At 40.3% G+C, this 18,954-nt stretch overlaps 1 protein-coding gene across 1 annotated transcript in view; it reads right to left on the reverse strand.

The window, feature by feature from the left end:
- Positions 1-18,954, reverse strand: part of LOC121318845 (vascular endothelial growth factor receptor kdr-like) — a 54,154-nt gene that overhangs the window by 18,729 nt on the left and 16,471 nt on the right. Inside the window, exons 7-19 of the mRNA XM_041255953.1 lie at positions 18,166-18,334; positions 17,596-17,713; positions 17,224-17,393; positions 15,770-15,795; positions 15,602-15,732; positions 12,019-12,142; positions 8,301-8,409; positions 6,102-6,383; positions 3,575-3,721; positions 2,839-2,967; positions 2,183-2,289; positions 1,590-1,725; positions 791-895 (exon numbers count right to left, since the gene is read on the reverse strand). Of these exons, the coding sequence (XP_041111887.1) occupies positions 791-895; positions 1,590-1,725; positions 2,183-2,289; positions 2,839-2,967; positions 3,575-3,721; positions 6,102-6,383; positions 8,301-8,409; positions 12,019-12,142; positions 15,602-15,732; positions 15,770-15,795; positions 17,224-17,393; positions 17,596-17,713; positions 18,166-18,334 (1,753 nt within the window). The remainder of the gene's footprint in view (positions 1-790; positions 896-1,589; positions 1,726-2,182; positions 2,290-2,838; positions 2,968-3,574; positions 3,722-6,101; positions 6,384-8,300; positions 8,410-12,018; positions 12,143-15,601; positions 15,733-15,769; positions 15,796-17,223; positions 17,394-17,595; positions 17,714-18,165; positions 18,335-18,954) is intronic.

Below are 18,954 nucleotides of genomic sequence, written 5' to 3' on the forward strand. Positions count from 1 at the left end.
CTTTTGAACAGTGCTACACCTGCAGATCTTGGATTGCTGATGTAAAATTGGATCTGAACTCTCATCAAATCTAATGTTTAGTATTGCACTTATACTAGGTTTGTTTTAGAATGGCGTCTGCTTTCTTTACTGGTGTGGCAAGTTGCTTCACTGTACATTTTGAAATAATGTAAGTGTACTTCAATAGACATTGATTATCACTCACACATACAGACATACATACAGATGTTTATACAGTAAGCTCTTAACAGTAAACATCATGAAAAATTTAGTTCCCTAACTTTTTCAATTCAAGTGAATTAACCCATGAATACCAATCCGCTGTATTTGCGAGTTTACTTCGAATCTTGATTCATGCAGATATGCTTTGGTTTCAATGTTTTGCATTTTAGTGAACCAGGAAATGTTACAGGTTTAAAATAACAACTATTACATCTGGTTTTTTTCAACTTTAAACTACTTCCAATGAGATCACGTCTCAATTAAATGCAAAATATGAATAAAAAAAGGTTTGCCATTTGAAATTATGCCAATTGGTGAACAAAATCCATTTTTTATGAAGAGGACAGCTGATTAAAGTGCAGAACCATATGAAAATGGAAAAATAATAATCCGCAATACTAGCATTTACAATAACATTTAATATTTAAAGGGAATGTTATTAAGGTAAAATCGTATTAGGAGAATTCACTTTACCGCATTGGTATAAAACACCTCTGCCTTTTAAAATAAAGCTTTGTGCATTTGATTGAGACCTGTTCTTGTTTATCTAAAACAAGAAGGAAAATACCTTTTAACATTTTGACAGCCACGGTCTTGCAGGTTGATAATTTATCGATTCCAAAAGCAGACGCCTCAACCACCTTCCCAAAAGCTCCGTGGCCAAGCGTTTTACCTGGCGTAAAAAAAAATGAGAGCAGTTATTATTAAAACAATAGAAAAAACAAAACCATTGCAGAACAGTCTGCTTAATATCCAATAATTCAAGTGCGACAGTCAGACAGACACACTGCTAATTACAACAGACTGCCAGGCTCTGCTAGTCATGGTCACTGACAGGTGTGAAATATTACAAAACACTGGCCAAATTATATATATAAAAAAAGAAACTAAAAGAATGTGCCCTTAATATATCTTGTTCCTTCAACATGGAAAGGTTGCCATGAATATTGTCTTTGATGCACACAAACCTGGAGCCCAATTCATGAATTTTTTTTAAATGAATGAATCTTATAAAGAAACATCAGTTCCCTGTTGCCTGCAGAGAATGATACATTACTACCATCGATTTTTGTCAAAATGGGCCATTTCCAAATGAATGGGTGACATTTCATTTAGCATGTTATAAAGAGTTGCATGTCCCCAGGTTTTGCTACAGCTGTTTAAATAACAGACCTGTCATTTTTCATTTCATTGTTAACATCCTGACAGGTGTGTTATTTAAGCAGTTGTGGGGATGTGTAACGCTGTATTTCTTACTCATTATTTAAAGACACTGCTTGTACAGCCTTTGTAGGAGTACAACGTTTGACGATAATGTAAAGTGACTGGTTAGCAGCGTCATGTGCCCCTGATGTGCTGATGCATACCCAGCCTCAGCCTGTCTCTCGGGAAGTCCCACTTGCTGCTGTCGTAAGGCAGGCGGTCACACTGCTCGTCCAGAGGCACTTCGTCCGGGTCCATTATGATTGACAGGTAGCCGGTTTTAATGTCTGCAGAGCTGGGCTGGAAAAGAAACAGTTTAAATGTCATCAGCCTGACAGATGATTTGGACAATGCTACATTCGCCATTGTTCAGTGGTGCACAAGAAGAGAAAAGAGGTCATGATGCATTGATCATTTCGTAATACACCTTGGATTATTCCACAGTGCAGCGTGACTCTGTAAAAATATTATCAAGCGGTCATACTGGCTCAGCTTTCCTGAGAGTACTTTCCGTGTTGAGCGGGTTTTGCATGCTGATGTTTTGAGTATCACATGCAGTTACTAGATTTTGTTTTTTAGGGGTCAGTAGTTTGTAATAAGGATGGCATTGGGATTGTTCTCCAAGCCTCTTAGCTACAGTGGCATCACAGTGTTCCTGCTGTGCTCCAGGTAGTCACACAAAATACCAGCAGAGCAACGAAGGAAATCCGCTGATCAGCATGTGGAGAAGGAGCTCTGGACACTCGGGCTGGCTTACCTTCTTCAGTTTGCGGATGAACAGGGTCAGCAGCAGCCAGAAGAGAGTGGCGACCAGACCAGTACAAACCAGGACAATCACCTCCCAGTTAGACTTCTCTTCCAGTCCTAAAACACCACGCGTAATGCCAATTAAACACACACAATGGCGCAGCAACTCCATCTTTATGCAGCATTGAAAAGGTAGGCCATTTTGTTTTGTGTAATGGACTGCCAGTGCAAACGCCCCAAGTTGTCAAAAATGAAAAGGAACTAAACCACCAGCTCTGCTACACTTGAGTCATCACGTTGACCATGACTGGACTCATTTGGCTGCGGTGTGTCTCTACTTGCTGGAAGTATTAAAATATATGTCTATTTATTCTAAATAAATTATGTTGTAATGCATTTTTTTGTTGCAACACAGCTTGACAGTTGAATTGACGTTAAGTGAAAGTACAGGCTCATGCAATAAACACCTTGTCAATGATTTATGGATTTATATTTTCCTACTTCCCCTCATTTTGGGTCCCAAGTTATTGAAATCCGTAACATGTCTGTGACGAGGTCATACCCACTAAAACATTCTTATTAAGAGGCTATCACAGCTGTGAACTTGCGCAGTACAAACTGCATCTTTTCATTTGTTTTCATGCGTTTGTGAATTCTTTATCTTACCCAGCACAGTGATGACGGCAGCTGTTTTCACTTCCCCTTCGTCGTTGCTCGCCCAGCACTCGTACAGTCCTCCATCGTCTTTCTTCACTCTTTCGATGGTCAATAAACCATGAGCCCCCAGGGTAATACCTGGAAAGAAGAAAACATCAAACCACATAGAAGTACGCTTCTCTTGCTATCTTTATATGGTTGTGTCATACCGAGTGGATAATCTAATATATAATATAATATATAATATAATATATATTATATATATATATATATTATATATATAGTATATAATATATAATATCTATATTATATATATATGACATATCAATTATCACAGTATGAATCTATCTCTCTACCTACATAATAAAGTACCCACTTATAATATGGTAGTACTGTATAGTTAAGAGACATTGCTACTGTGTTCTACCTTAGAATGAGAACATTTGAAAACACAAAAGCATAATGTGGAAAATGGGAGCCTCATAAGTGATTCCACATTGTATTATATCTGGGGCTGAATTGAACTGCTTCAGATTTTGCCATTGACTGTGACCTACCTTTTCTGCAACCAATCGTAGCCCTTATCTAGTTAATACAGGAACATAACAGCAATGGCATCTCAGTGCACACAGGAGTTTACAGGATTCCTCCATTCTGTATGGCATGCCTGCACTCACTCACTCACTCACTCACTCACTCACTCACTCACTCACTCACTCACGCACTCACGCACTCACTCACTCACCAGGGGCTGGCTGGACCGGCTGCCCATTTTTATACCAGGTGACGTAAGGAGTGGGCACCCCGTTGGCATGACACCCCAGAATCAGCGTGCTGCTGCTGTTCACATCCTGGTTTGTGAGGTTCTGCTGTAACCAAGGGACCTTACGTTCTAGAACACACAAGCAACAGGGAGGAATAGCACATTAATACACAGCACTGCAAAGGGTTACAAGTGATTCAATTCTGTAGTAAAAACAGAACAATCTTGTAATCCAAGCAAAAGTTTAGTGGTTATTTGCATAACTTCCTACAAACTACTAAATGGTTTTAACAATATAAAACTACCAAGAAACTGCAAAGAGAAAAATATATTTGATCTTCTCCTTAATGCAGCTAAACTGTTTCTTAGTTTTATTGCTGTTATTTGCCTTTCCAATTCCTTTAAAATATAGCTCTGCCAGCCCAACCCACTGGAAGAGGCTTAATGGAGTCGACGCAGTACAATGGAGATGTTAAACATGCCCTTTGTGGCTCCTATCAGTGATTATCTCTGTTAGCTCTCGCTAGCTGGTAATCGTTTATCAGAAAAATGAGTGTCTGCGACCCTCAACTAAAACATGTCAAGTGTGAGTGGGTTGACCTTTGACTTGACACTATAAAAATACACTTTCATTTCAGAGCCTTGACGTATGCTGTGGCTGATTTTATATGTGGGAGATTAAGTTTGAACGACACCTGTTTTTATTGTGTTATTTGTCTTTTTATACATTGTAATTTTCTTTTTATTGTTTTCCAAGGCCCCCTTGTAAACGACGCCTCGTCTCAATGGTTAAATCTCCTGGTTAAATAAATAAATGCATTATTTGGGTGTTGACTTAATGCTGCATTTCATCAATAAAATATAGAAATACAATACAGTACAACACACGTTTATATAGCGTCTTTTATCACAAGGTCCCCAAAGCGTTTAACACAAAAAATAAACAAACCATTACATTAAAAACAGTCTAATACAAAATGTAATAACACTTACAAAAAGACAAAAAAGGTGGTGTAGCTCTGAAACTAACTGTGGAAGTTAAGAAGGAAGAATGGAATTAACAAAGCGATAGCACATGGTCAACCAGTGACTCAGAACAATAGTACCTACTGGTATTACAGTCCTTCAGAGACACATACATCAGTTACCAGATCTAAAGCATGTGCTGTTTACAATTCCCATAGGAAATCCCTCCCGAAAAAAACTGTCTAACAAAATTATCTTTCCAACACGTTATTTTTAAGGTATTTTTTTACGGATTTCATTTTTAATAGTATCTCGTTCTCCTGCCAGCATTTTATTATTGAAGTAAGGGGAGGCCGAAACAGCTTGGACAAAACAAAAACATCTGGGTTTAATTTAGCTCCGGCAGATCTTTAAATATTAAAACATCCCTTCAGAAAAAAAAAAAAAAAAAAAAAACAGGCTGAAAACGACAATGACTGAAACACTCAAATTGAGGAACAACAGCGCTACATATTTATACAAGTGAAGATTTATATCACATCAGCATAATCCAATCTTGGAAAGAGTAGTTGCTGAGCAATCTTCTGTTGTCTTCCAAAACCTAGCGCCAGACTGGCTGTGCACTAAATGCCGGTCTAGCTATTAAGCACGCCTCTGCATTTATCAACTGTGCAGGCTGATCAAGTTTCAGGAGACTGACTGAGATAACACTTCTTCACAAAAATAAATATTACTAGAACTTTGACTGCTTGGAATCATTCTGTTAAATGGATGACAGCAATGCAAAAGAACCCTGTTGATCAAGCTGTACAGTCTGCCATTGTGGGTAACTTCAAATGACCTGTAACCTTTTGACTTGACACTACTGAAGCTGTTTTCAGCACCAAGCCTTGCACTCCCTGCAGGATTATGTGAATGTAGGTGTATATACAGCACAGCATTTCATCAAGAAAATATAGAAGTACTGGTGTACAGCTGGTACTGACTGGGGGAATTTAGAAGCGAGAATGGAAAGAACAGACTGCAGCACATGGTCAGTCAGTGACTCGGAACCATAGGGCTTACTGGAAAGGGGAGGGGCTTGGGGGGTTGTGGCCCTCCCCCCAGTTCAGATCCCAGATTGAGATACAAATCTATGACAAATCATTAATAAAAGTAAAGTTTAACACAAAAATCTAACTATAATATGCATTATTTCTGGAAAACTTCTAAGGTTGTATATTTGCAAATTAATACCAGTACTACCGCCCATTAGCAACCCCCTTTGTAGGGTCCCCTTTTCTCACAGTATGTGATGTTTTCTAATGAGTGCCTTTTAAGGACGGAGTCGTATTGCAGTGTGAATTATTTGACTTTGAGGACCTTTTCCATAATGCATCCCCCAATAGGGCACACTCTGCTGATGAGCCTGCTTAGTGAACTTACATTCAAATGATCCGCTGTCAGCTGCTAAAGGCAATATCCTGGGTAATCTTCAGAATAAAGATAAGAGTGGTGCGGCCACCAGAACTGCCTTTACGAAAGCTGTGCTCACATAGCTTACCTGCAACAAGGAGCTCTGCCTTCTGCCGAATCGTTGTGTTGTGGTACACATCGTGTGCTCTGCATTCGTAGAGGCCAGCGTCCTCAGTGGACACGTTCTTCAAGGTGAAGGACAGCTTGATGGAGTACGTCCCATACTCCAAGAACACGTCGGCCACCGTCTCATTGCTGGGGTAGTGCCAGCTCAGCTCCTTATACATGTACCTTGTGGCAAGGCATGTGAGATTGATGTCTTGTCCTTTGACGGCCGTTCGAGATTTGGTTTCAAAAGACTTCTTGGAGTCTGTTCGAAACAGAAAGCAGGAGTTAGTCTATCAAGTACTGTGCCAAGAATACAATTCTTAGAGCTCACTTAACTAAAGCTGAAGATCTTTTGTTTCTTTTCTTGTGCTTTATGCTTCAATTTTATATTGCCTCTCTATCGTCTTCAGATGTTTAATAAATGCAACTCATGGTGCCAACTCTGATATTTATTATCCTTGTCTTATATATGTATTCCTTTGGGTGCACCTCAAATGTGATTAGGCTTCAAATCAAACCTCAAAGCCCCTTCACTATACTGCAGAACTATTTTTATTTGAAGCCTTCAGTGCAAGGCGTCCCAAGTTGTCAAAGACTTGCAGTAGTGCAGTACAAACATTCGACATCATGGAGCCGAGGTTTCATGTGTCAAGGTTACTGTATGTATGGTACTGAGAAACAGCACAAGCCTGCTCAACGCTCCATTCCCATCAGAAACCTCCACCACCTTTCAAAACCTGAGCAGGTTATGCTTCCCACGAGCCAGAGAGTCGTGATTTAATGGAAATTAAAGGAGACAGATACTCCTGAATTAGTTCCTACTTTGGTATTCTATTGCAAACTCTTTTGATCTGCATTTCAGATGGATCGTGCTTCATGTAATTCATGCATGCTTTGTCTTGGCTTCCATGGACTTAAACCACTTTAAAGGAAATCCCCCCATAGACCTTAGCCAACTTTCCAGCTTTTTTTTCCAGCTGCTTCTCCTTATGACTGACATGCATGACAGCCAGTAACGTGCTTCAACCCCAGAGACAATGCTGGCTTGAAATGACCTGCGTTACGACCTGAAAGGAAAGCATGCAACCGTAACCAGTGCCAGATACAATCTTTTAACCCTAAATGACATGTTTGCTTTGATAACATGTGCTCAGTTAATGAAAGCACATGACAGGTAAGATGCATGGAATCATTTCTTAGGCTGTTTGAACGAATGGGTAGGTCTATGTAACTATTTTCTCTTTCAGTGTCTCATATAGGAATCTGTTTTCAAACGATATACTGCATTAATGAGCAAGAATATCTTAAATGGAATACAATGGTCAAAATAATCTCTAATCTGGTTTGCATATATGAGTGTGCATTACAGACAATTAATGCATCTTCATTAAGCACCAGACATTTCAACATATGGGAAACCTGTACTTCTATTCTGGCTTATTCTTTTGAAATTCCTGAGTCTTTCAGAATCTGAAACCTCAAACAGTGAAGTACGTATTCCAATGGTTTTGAGCTGTCACAAAGAGGCAATTCCAGATGTACAGAAAACATGTCCTGCAGGTACAGTCCACCTATAATAACTGACATTAAGCAGCTATTCTCTAAGGGGAATGTGAAACCTTGATACATCTCAATCCTTCAGTTAACACAACATCAAGCTTTCATTGCAGAAATGTAACTTGAACTGAGAAGTCTAAAGATTATTAAAGAACATCTGTTTTTTTTTCCCCCCAGTGGCGACAACTGAATATATAAAGTGAACATACACTTCAACAGCTTGGGGCATTTTCATTCACTGGCTTTAACAGGCAGGTTAATTACTCAGCACTGTTCTTCTCCAAGGAACCCCAAGCAGCTTTGTTAACCAAATAGTTTAATTCCTGCCGTAATAACCCTGAATCCTTGAATCGCAGTACTGTACTTGTTTCTAACTGTAGTCAATGTTTTTTTCAGAAATATAGCACTGGAGTAATTCCCTCCTGCCTCATGCTGTACTATGATGAATATATCACAGGGTTTTGAGACATGGTTATCTCTCTTGTGGTCTCCTGCACTTTATCGGCCATGGCTTCCCTGACTAATAGAGAAAGAGGGTGAATGCATGATTCTCCCCACAGCTGACCCATCCTTTTCAGACTATCACAGTACCTGGTTGTAGCCAGTGTAGTGCATTACCTACCTGCTACATAGAAATCAATATTGTATTTGTCAAAGCCTCTTTTGTTGACAGCGATGCACTGATAAGTTCCAGACACTTTCGCCTCTGCTACAACCAAAGTGCTCACAGTCTGTTAACAGAAAGCAGATATACACTGTATAAAATACAACTGAGACATCAAACGAATACACCTTTCTTTTCTGCAGTACAGTATCACACACATTAAATAGCAGCATTGTATTTTAGCAGAGCAGATGTCTTTTTGGCTATATGCTTGTAGAGATAATACAAAGCACAACATGACAGAGGTAAAATGCACATGCCAGTTCAATCTCTATGGTATATAATATTGCATATAAGATAGATTTGATTCATTTTGACACAAGTTTAATAAGTCTTTAAGAAGGTTAATAACGAGTGACAGTGACCCTCACATCCTAATGAGGATTACCAATACAGATGCCTGCACATGTGTTCATCAGCTGTGCACAGAGGAATGGGTGAAAAACAGGGTTTGTACAATTTGTCTGACACTACTGTTGGATCCATACAAAGCCACATACAGGACATGACTAGTTATAAGACATTAATCCATTATCTTTTTTTTTCCCTTAAGTAACCTAGAGCAGTGTTTCCCAACCCTATTCTTGGCGGCACACCGTGTCTGCTTGTTTTTCTTCTAACGCAGCGCTCAATTGCTTAATTGAACCATATAAACTAAACAAAGAGCTTGAAAATAAAAGGACAATTGCCCAGTTAATCACTTTATTAGTTCAATGAAGGGTTTGAAGAAGCAATTGAGCGCTGCGTTGGAATGAAAGCCAGCAGACACGGTGTGCCGCCAGGAACAGGGTTGGGAAAACACTGCCCTAGGGTATACATGGTGAAACGTGAAAGTTAAGTAGACAACTGTTTCTGCTATCTTCCCCAGTCTTTTCTCACAGAAAACTACCTTTGCCTTGGCAAAATACGTACAAATACAATATAATTTCTGGTTATGGTGAGAAGATTAGTCTATGAAAAGAAACTGTTTTGATGTGAAGTGCCTAATATTTTATTTATCCTGACAGTTTTTCTTTTTCTTTGTTTTCACTGCACAGCCGGAGGCTTGTGACTTGATATCAAACAGCAGAAGCTACAGTCTGAAACTATAATACTTTTTGATCTGGTGCTTTTGATCACCATCAAATGTAGAGCCATGAAATGCATTATGAAATACAGCTCTGCTCAGACTCAGCCTGTTTAAAACTGGAACTACATGTCGTCTCGTTTCATTCACATTTTAAAAACATCCTTATAAGATAGGATTGTGTTTGAACTTTTGAGGATTGTTACAAAAACGATGCTTCACCATTATTACTGGGACTTGAATTTAGAGGAATTGAGAAAGACAGACATGCAGTTGGTTGAAGAGTGATTTTCCCCATTGGATCTGCAAATAAAGTCATTTCTCCTAAAAAAAAGTTTATCATTTAAACTTGTTGCATTCTTCGTCAATAACTTATTTATATTTTTAACTTGAAAATCTGCCCACAGCCATCAGTGTACAATTCTACTGTTGTCAGTGGGTGCAATACAAAACTCATCTTGAATTAATCTTGTTTACACCCACACGCCAAAACTTCGACCCGAAGTACTCCTTGCACGAGGCGTGCAAAAGCAACATGGAAACAAGAAGAGGAAAAAAAAAACCAGCAACACCACGACTGGATGCAGCATTTGAAATAAAAACCGTTAGAAACTTTCAGGGTGACTCAACGCAGCCTAAACTGAGACGAGAATCGATACGTAGGGGCTTCTCGGAGGGTTTCTAACCTCATGATCTTTTGTATGCCAGTCTGAGACATCAAGCCCATGTGGCCTACTTCCAAGAAAGAGAATAAATAACTCTCTGCTGCCTTCCTGAGGCGTTCCACTGTGTCCCAGCAGAAGCCATCAGGTGATTTCCTAGTTGTTGTTTCCAGCTGAGTTCCCCTACCCATGGTTGCAGCTCTGTATAATAGTCTGATTTATTGGATTCCCCAGTCTGTGGCGACAGGCAGGACCCAATTCGCGCAGGGTGCTCTGTTCACTTAACTGTTGCTTTACCAGATGAGTCCTGCAGCCTTCCCTTATTATTAATTTCACTGTGAACCGAAGGTCCCATAAAAGACCTTCTGTAGCTGTTAACATCTGAGCTGTTCAGAATTAAAGTGGATTTATGTTAGATGACAAGAGAGGAATTTTACTTGAAATGAATCCCACTCCTTTAAAGATACAGACAGCCTTGCTATCAGTGACCCCTAGCCCTGACCCCCATAAAGCATGACCACAGTCCACCAGCCCTCGTAAATGTGGTCCTTCCACGTTATTCAAGTCATTCTAGATCTCCCCCAAAGTCCACAGCAACCTCAGAGCCCATCCCCTTTTCATTACAAAAAAAGCTGTACGGGCTGGTATTATTATTACAATAGGGCTCTTTAGAGAGCTTGTTACCCACATAGACCCTATTAAAAACTGATCAACTTGCCTGAATAAACCTGGCCGTCCACCTAATTAAGTTTGGGGTGACTGGCTTTGGTAACAAGCTCTCCAGGGAGCCCTATTGTAATAATTATACCAGCCAGGCCTTATGTGTATTTAAGCAAGAACATTGAAGGACGCGGTCTAGCACTCTCTTAATTTGAGGTAACCAAGCTGTTTGAGGCAATGCCAAGAGTCAGCAGTGATCAGTTACCAGAGATTACTGGTAATAGCCTGTTCTGATGATCTTACTTAAGCCAACCTCAAGCTTTCTTTCGTTTGTTATACTGCAGTCATGTCTGATGTGGACGGAGGTGTAGGCTTAGTACATTTAAATTGGGTGTAAGTGGTTTATTACAAGCTGCACTTGTGTAGGAAATGAGTCCCAGAAACTGACTCTACAGTAATTGGTCATCTGGGCCTATAATGTTAACAATAAATCCTCATTTTAGGGTTACATTACACTCACCAAAAAGCATGTTACCCTGCCTGCTGTAAAACCAATCTTCCTGAGCAGGCATTTACAGGAATCAACTGACCATTTGCAACCACCAACTGGGAGAGCTGGCGTCCAGGTACTTCTGAATACAGTGGTAACACGAGGATGCCAGTCTCAGTACTTCTGAATACAGTGGTAACACGAGGATGCCAGTCTCAGTACTTCTGAATACAGTGGTAACACGAGGATGCCAATCTCAGTACTTCTGAATACAGTGGTAACACGAGGATGCCAATCTAATGCCACTCTTTATGGATTTGTAAAATCCTGGCTTCATATTGCATTTTTTAAAAACATGCAGGCAGAGTTTTGTTTATTCAAGTGTCTTTATAATGCACTTGATTTATTATTATTATTATTATTTATTATTATTATATTATTATTATTTATTATTATTATTATTATTATTAATAAACTACCTGAGAGCTGCCTTTGGACTTTATTTATCATTATACTGTATATTTTATTCATCACTGTCCTGAATATTTATTCATCCCTATGTCCTGCATATTTATTCATCCCTATGTCCTGTATATTTATAGATTATAGATTGCAGACTGCAGATGGAACTGGCGGCAGCTCCAGTCTGAGATTAGAATGAGATTGTGTTTTATAGACTGGCTTCATGGTGCAGATGCAAACATGGCCAAAGACTCAATAATCCACATGAAAACCAGTGCAAGATGAACCTTGCATTTCCCCACAGACCAGTCCGTTAGGAGGGCCGGGGACACACACCTTGTTCTTCCCTTTGTTGATTTCAGTTTTATTCTCAATGGCCTCAATCCTGTTGGTCATGTGCAGGTCCTCCTTGCTGCCTCCTGTCCAAACCTGGACTTGCTGTGCCTCCTGCTTTTCACATCTGCAGTGATAAAAAAGAAGATATTTACACCCCTCCATATAAAGACCTAATAACTCCCAGCTCTAGGAAAGGAAACTGGGCTATACCAAGTTACAGATATCAACACACTACTTATCTACACTGTATAACTTACTGATTGAGTGCTTGAAGAGACAGGTAGATAGTGTTGTAGGGAACACCAGTCATTTTGACAATACCTTGGCACCAGTACAATTCTGAGATCCACCTTTCAGCGAGGGAGACACACACAGTATTGCTCATCAGAATGTGAGACAAGGGGCTGAGAACCCCACCCTGGTGACTGGCCCCCTCCAGTGCATCTTGGAGGAAAGTCCTGTAACCCAGCAGCCAGTCTGACAGCGAGAAACAATTTGATTTCTAGGAATGGAGCTCCGGTAAGGGAGGAAGTGGGAGAACAACAGGAAGGCCAGGCAGCCTCAGAGCCAGTGTAGGTCAGGGGCCAGGCAGGCCAGTAGATTTCTCACTCCACTGATAACCATCTTCAGAGTGCTGTGCTTGACTTGACCCTCAGCCCCTTGAGACATTCCTTGTTAGATCTGTACAAGCCCTGCACTGATATCAGATGAATGCAACGTTCTCCGTTTAAGCAGGGCGATACAGTGCAATACAGGGAAGGGACGGCTGTTTTCTTGAAACACAGCGAGTCAACTGTTTGAAGTCTGTTGCTGTATAGACTGAGCCCATGCACACTCTGGCTGGACAAAATCAAATGCTTGAAAGTCTGTTTTTCTCACTAGCAGAGTATTTATTTAGAGGACAGCCAAGCGTTTTGAACTAGCTCTCTCTGTTCGATGAGTGAACTCACTTGTGTTCTGATGTGTTTAGTCTCTCAGATAATGGAGACTGGAGGATCTTTTGGAGGCCAGAATTCGAGTTTCAATCTCTAACATTATAATAGGCAGAGGCTACTGATCACCTTCCCAGACTTTCCTTGCGAGCTGCTCTGTGATTAATAACAGTGGTTCTTTACAGCGCAGTGTGCGACCGTAATGACTTTACTATACATCTTTGGAATGTATCCTTCAACAAAGTTAAAAATAAAAGTTCAATTTATCAATGAATGCTGCCCAGTTGAAGCTTAGATCATTGATCAATAAGGGTTTCACAGTTTTATGAAGTGCTGATGGCAGCCTGAGCCTTTTTGTATAAACTAAAGCTGGGAGGTAAGCCAAGTTTAGACTGTTACATCATAAAGTCTTCCAACTTTATGAATAAGCAAATAGTGGTTATCTGCCTGGAATTAACAGGCTGTGTGACTCTCCTCTGTAACCAAAGACACTGCCTGGCACATTGACTTCCTACAGTATCCCTATATGAAACAATCTGATTTAGATCAATATTGCTTACTGTACTGTAAATTACATCAGCTGACTCATCATTCAGGTTCTTAAAGCACTGCACTGGTTTCTGTTCAATTCAGCATTGATTTTACCGCTTATAAGGCCCTTCATGGTGCTGTGCCTTTATATTTACAGGAACTGTTGGCACCGTGTGCTCCTAGTAGCACCTCGAGATCAGTGAATGCTGAACTGTTGGTAGTTCCTAGAAGTAATCTCAGATCATGAGGGGCAAGAGCCTTTAGTTGTTCTGCTCCCTGCCTTGGGATTTTTTGAGCTGGATTGATTGGCCAGTGGCTTTGAGTTTTTATTGTAACGTGTCCTGCATGAAGAACGCTATACACCACCCACTCGATATATCGCGGGTGTCGGGGTCCAATATAAATCCGCTATATATCGAGGGCCGCAATATAGTGAGAGACCCATAGAAAAACAAACAGGCAAACAAATACTGTACAACCACTCCCTCGTTTTATCAGGGGCGTCAGGGTCCAGTATAAATACTCTATGCAAACTGCTTTTTCTCATTTTTTGTATAAAAAGAAGCACACCGTTTTAATTCGTACAGCAGAGGGTAATTGCTTCTCATCAACTTCAGTCTCCAATTAATTTCATGAGTCTTCCTCTCCTTTCTTAAATGCACAAACCCGCTGCATTGAAGGAATCCATTCCCAACATAGGAGGCTTGTTGCTAGGGAGCTGACGTCACTGCCTTGTGGCTTTTGCAAGTCTATTGCTGCCACAAGTGAGCACCTTGTTGGCTAAAACAAAAACCGCTTCAGCAAGTAGATATTTAATTTGCTTTGTGTTATTGTGCAATGCGTGTGTATATGATAACAGTACGATATTAATGCTTTGTTTTGAATTGTTTTGTATATTGTTGTTTGCGATGTGCTGGATGAAATAAAATGGACAGTAATTCTAAGTGCCTCTATTGCAGCTAAGGCATACGTAGTTAGACAGTAAATATGGGGAGCCAACTCCAGGACGGTGATATATCTAAACCCGCAGTGATAAAACGAGGGGTGGGTGTAAAAGCAAACTGTATTGTATTGTATTGTACTGTTTTACTGTGTTTACTGGACTCGTGGTTCAAAAGTTTGACTGATATGCCAAGGGAAAAGTATCCTGCTGAAAAGCAGCAGTAAACAACGTGCAAAGCTATTTGGACAGAGGGGAGAAAATCCGCAAAATTGTCGAAACACTGAACGGTCACTTCAAACTCTGAAATGGCATTTGACGAAATCCCGTTTTAAAATCGTCCTTCCCTGGAACGGATCCGATCTCAGCTGTGAAAGCGGTTAATCCCCGAAGTCATGTAAAAAGTTGCCAATACATAAGAATTGGCTTCCAGTGTGTGAAAGGGATTTACTCCAACTCACAAAACTTAAAGAGGCTGAACTTAGAAATGTGCTAAAGAAGTTCTGGAGCCAGGTTCCGGCCCACATCACAGAAGGAGAAAGCCAGGCCACTCCCCTTCCTGCTACAAGAAACAGCTGGACCGCAAGGGAAGGATTCCGGAAACAGCGATTCTGCTTCTTTTTTTTTCGGTTGTAAATATACATTCAGAAATCTCGGGGTGCTTCTAACCTAGTTATAAATTCCTCTCTGTATTTTATCAGAATCTAAATTATTAACTTTGTTTTTATTTGGTTTATTGTTTTTTACAAATTGACAAGTTAAACCATGACAAGCAAATAATTCTTACACTAAATTATAATAGAAGACAGAGAAGGAAAGAGAGAGAAAGTGGTAACAGTTACCACACTGAGAGCATGCCGTGACTTACACAGTATTGGAGGGATCAGGATCGCTGGGTTTGAGAGCATGGCATGACTTACACAGTATTGGAAGGATCAGGATCGCTGGGTTTGAGCGCATGCCGTGACTTACACAGTATTGGAAGGATCAGGATCGCTGGGTTTGAGAGCATGGCATGACTTACACAGTATTGGAGGGATCAGGATCGCTGGGTTTGAGAGCATGCCGTGACTTACACAGTATTGGAAGGATCAGGATCGCTGGGTTTGAGAGCATGGCATGACTTACACAGTATTGGAGGGATCAGGATCGCTGGGTTTGAGAGCATGGCGTGACTTACACAGTATTGGAGGGATCAGGATTGCAGGGTTGCCAATTCCAGATGATCTGGGGGGCCGGGACGCCGTATGAAGTGCAGGTCAGCCGCTGCTCTTCCCCCAGCTGGTATGGATACAGATCTACTGCCGCCACCTCCTCCTCGTAGATGATACAGATCTACTGCCGCCACCTCCTCCTCGTAGATCTGCGGCCTCGCTGAAAGAGCAGCACATCACTGTGTTAACTTGATAAAAACTGGAATGCTTTTTTTAGGCATGGGCAAGGTCTGTGTTAATGTCTCTCTGAGATTAAAATACAGCATATCCGCTGCATCATTAAAAATAGGGCCCATGCAGGCAGACAAGGGATAGTATTTTGTGCAGTAAATTGTGCACCAATATGAGTTTAGATTGTAGCTATACACGGCATTCTTATTGCAAATGAAGATCTCACAAGCCTTCTAACAGCTTCAATTGGCTGTCTGTACCAACTCACTGCACTGTCACTGCAGGTTTACTGAAGGCTAGTTATCTTTCATGAAGCGTGAGCCTGTAGCAGCCGTGTGTTGCTGTTATAGGCGCTGATTCTGTTAAAATAGCATTTTTCCTCTGGTCAGTTTTGCCCTAACATATCCCACTGTGCATGTGAAATAAAACACTGGATTTGTTGCAAGGTTTTGAGCAGGCTGACTTCAAAAGAATGATGCATGATGTTTGAAATACTTTCTTAATTGCTACCAGATTTCCATTGCATTGTTTAACACAAGTTCTGCCTTTTGTCATTCCAATAAAAATACTGCTACACTAGCTGGCTGCGACAGGACAATATGCAAACAATAAATCTCTCTCTCTCTCTTTTTTTTTTTTTTTTTACAATCGTAACTGGAAAGCTGAAAAATTTCTGAAAAAAAAACATGCTGAGTTGCATGATTAGGCTATTTGAAAGACAAAAAAAAAATCCTGGTACTTTCCTGAAAGCAGGCTGGCTGGCTACCACTCATGAAATGGAAATAGCTCAGGGGGTGGTTTCATTGCCCTTTCTTCTGGAGTCTGACCATAGGTCAAAACATGAACTAAACAGCATGTTTGGTTTGCACTGTATTATACAAAAATGATGCATTTGTTTCTATCCTACTTCAAGTGCTTATGACACTCTCGGCTGTGTTTTTAGTAGGGCACACCAGGGCATTGCTTGGGTTAAAAGGTACCTCCAAAAAACTACCTTGAACAGTACCTAGAATAACAATGTATGGAAAATCATTAGCTGAGGGGATATCCTACTATTTTCTTGACTGTTTTTGAACCAAACGAGAAAAGCTTTCAACCACAATCTTAACAAAAGAAACAAAACGTGTTAATAAAAGGATGTTTTGAAATCAAAATCACAGGAAATATATTTTCCAGTGAGAAATATCATTTGAACTCCTCTAATGTTTCTTTCTTTTTTTTTTTTTTTTTTTTGCACAAAACTAGTACGAATAAACTTTCGAGCCTGGTGATCCTTTAAAAAACATACTTTCCCTAGAAATGGTGCTATATATTGTAACTGAAGCTTGAACATACTGAACAGTGTAGTTTAATTCCTAATCATTAGCGTGACAATGTCACTAATCACATTTGGCATTGATTGTAATATTATACATACTATTGACAATCAGTGTGAATGTGAGGTTCTTATATAAACCATGCTTCTTATTGCTCAGAGCAATGGTGAATCTCCCAGCATCCTTTTCTTTAATGTCCCTGATGCTGAGAATAGAGCCATTTTGCTTGTAGCAGGTGTGGTTTTCCTTAATTAGGAAACCATCTTTGTACCTGAAACAAAGGGGGAAAAAAAACTCGTTAATTTGGGACAGAAATGAAAGAAACACATTTCCTTATACTTGTGACATTGGTCAGTGCATTGTTTTCACTCCTTATATATTTTCTTCACATTTCTTAAAACTAAATACTACTCAAGATTGCAACTACAGACCCAGTATTTGAAAGCTCTGAAAATCTTTCAGTGTATTCTTACCATGCAACCTCTGGGGCTGGTAATGCATTGACCTTCGCCACGATTCTCAGCTTCTTCCGCCCCTCATGGACTTCAATAACAGGTCTGGTTTTATGAGTAGCGTTAATGAAAGGGTGTTCTGAAACCACAGAGGTGACCCATCAGCGATGCACTTGGGTTACAGATAACAATGACAGATTTGTGCCAGTCGGCCACTAGGCAGTAATTAAGTCACTTTGATGGAGCTCTGCTGATATAAAAGTAAGTGAGTGTTTTATAAACTACAGCACAGTCCTGAGACTGAGTTATTGCCTGGAGTCTGGCTCTTAGGAATCAGAAGAGACATGATGCAGAACAAACACCTTCTGTCTTAGTTCACTGGAGCTAAAAGGAAGATGTTGGAAAGTGTGTAAATTGATAAAAGGATTCTCTTTCATTTAAGGTTATTGGAGCAATAAGGGAGTTATGTATAGATAAAGACTTCTAGCCTCTTGCTGACCCAGCACACACACTACACTTGTTATTGCAGACAGGAGCCAAAGACGGATTTGTTTTAATGTGTGGTGCATTTCCCCAACAGTACAAGCTTACCATAGACATTGACCTTGGTGGATACATCCATTTTGTGTTTATTGATTCCGATGCATGTGTAAGTGCCTCTGTCTGCCATGGTGGCATTGTGCAGGACCAGCTTGCTGTAGGCTGTGTAGACAGGGGTTGACCTGTCCATGCTCTTTGTCAGTGTGACTGAACCGTTTAACTGAAGAAAGCAAACATTCAATTAGAGAAATAAATATCCCACCTGACTTTACATTTTAAACATATGCTTGCAGTGTTGTTGATTTAAGGGTTGAATTGATCAGCCTATAGCAGGAAAAGTCACAGCCGGATTTTTTCAATTTTATTAAATTTTTGTTTAAACTTTTAACTGTTATACAAAATAGCGCTTATCAGAATTTTTCTAATTTTACAATTAAAAACACATTTTTTGTCTTTTTGTATTTCCGTTTTATTAAATGTTATATTCGACTTTTTAATTTAACGGTTGAATTTTTCTGTGTGCGTGCGTGCGTGCGTGCGTGTGTGTGTGTGTGCGTGTGTGCGTGTGTGTGTGTGTGTGTGTGTGTGTGTGTGTGTGTGTGTGTGTGTGTGTGTGTGTGTGTGTGTGTGTGTGTGTGTGTGTGTGTGTGTGTGTGTGTGTGTGTGTGTGTGTGTGTGTGTGTGTGTGTGTGTGTGTGTGTGTGTGTGTGTGTGTGTGTGTGTGTGTGTGTGTGTGTGTGTGTGTGTGTGTGTGTGTGTGTGTGTGTGTGTGTGTGTGTGTGTGTGTGTGTGTGTGTGTGTGTGTGTGTGTGTGTGTGCGTGTGTGTGTGTGTGTGTGTG

The sequence above is a fragment of the Polyodon spathula genome, chromosome 7 (genome assembly GCF_017654505.1).
Source record: "Polyodon spathula isolate WHYD16114869_AA chromosome 7, ASM1765450v1, whole genome shotgun sequence".
In the NCBI taxonomy this organism is placed as follows: domain Eukaryota; kingdom Metazoa; phylum Chordata; class Actinopteri; order Acipenseriformes; family Polyodontidae; genus Polyodon; species Polyodon spathula.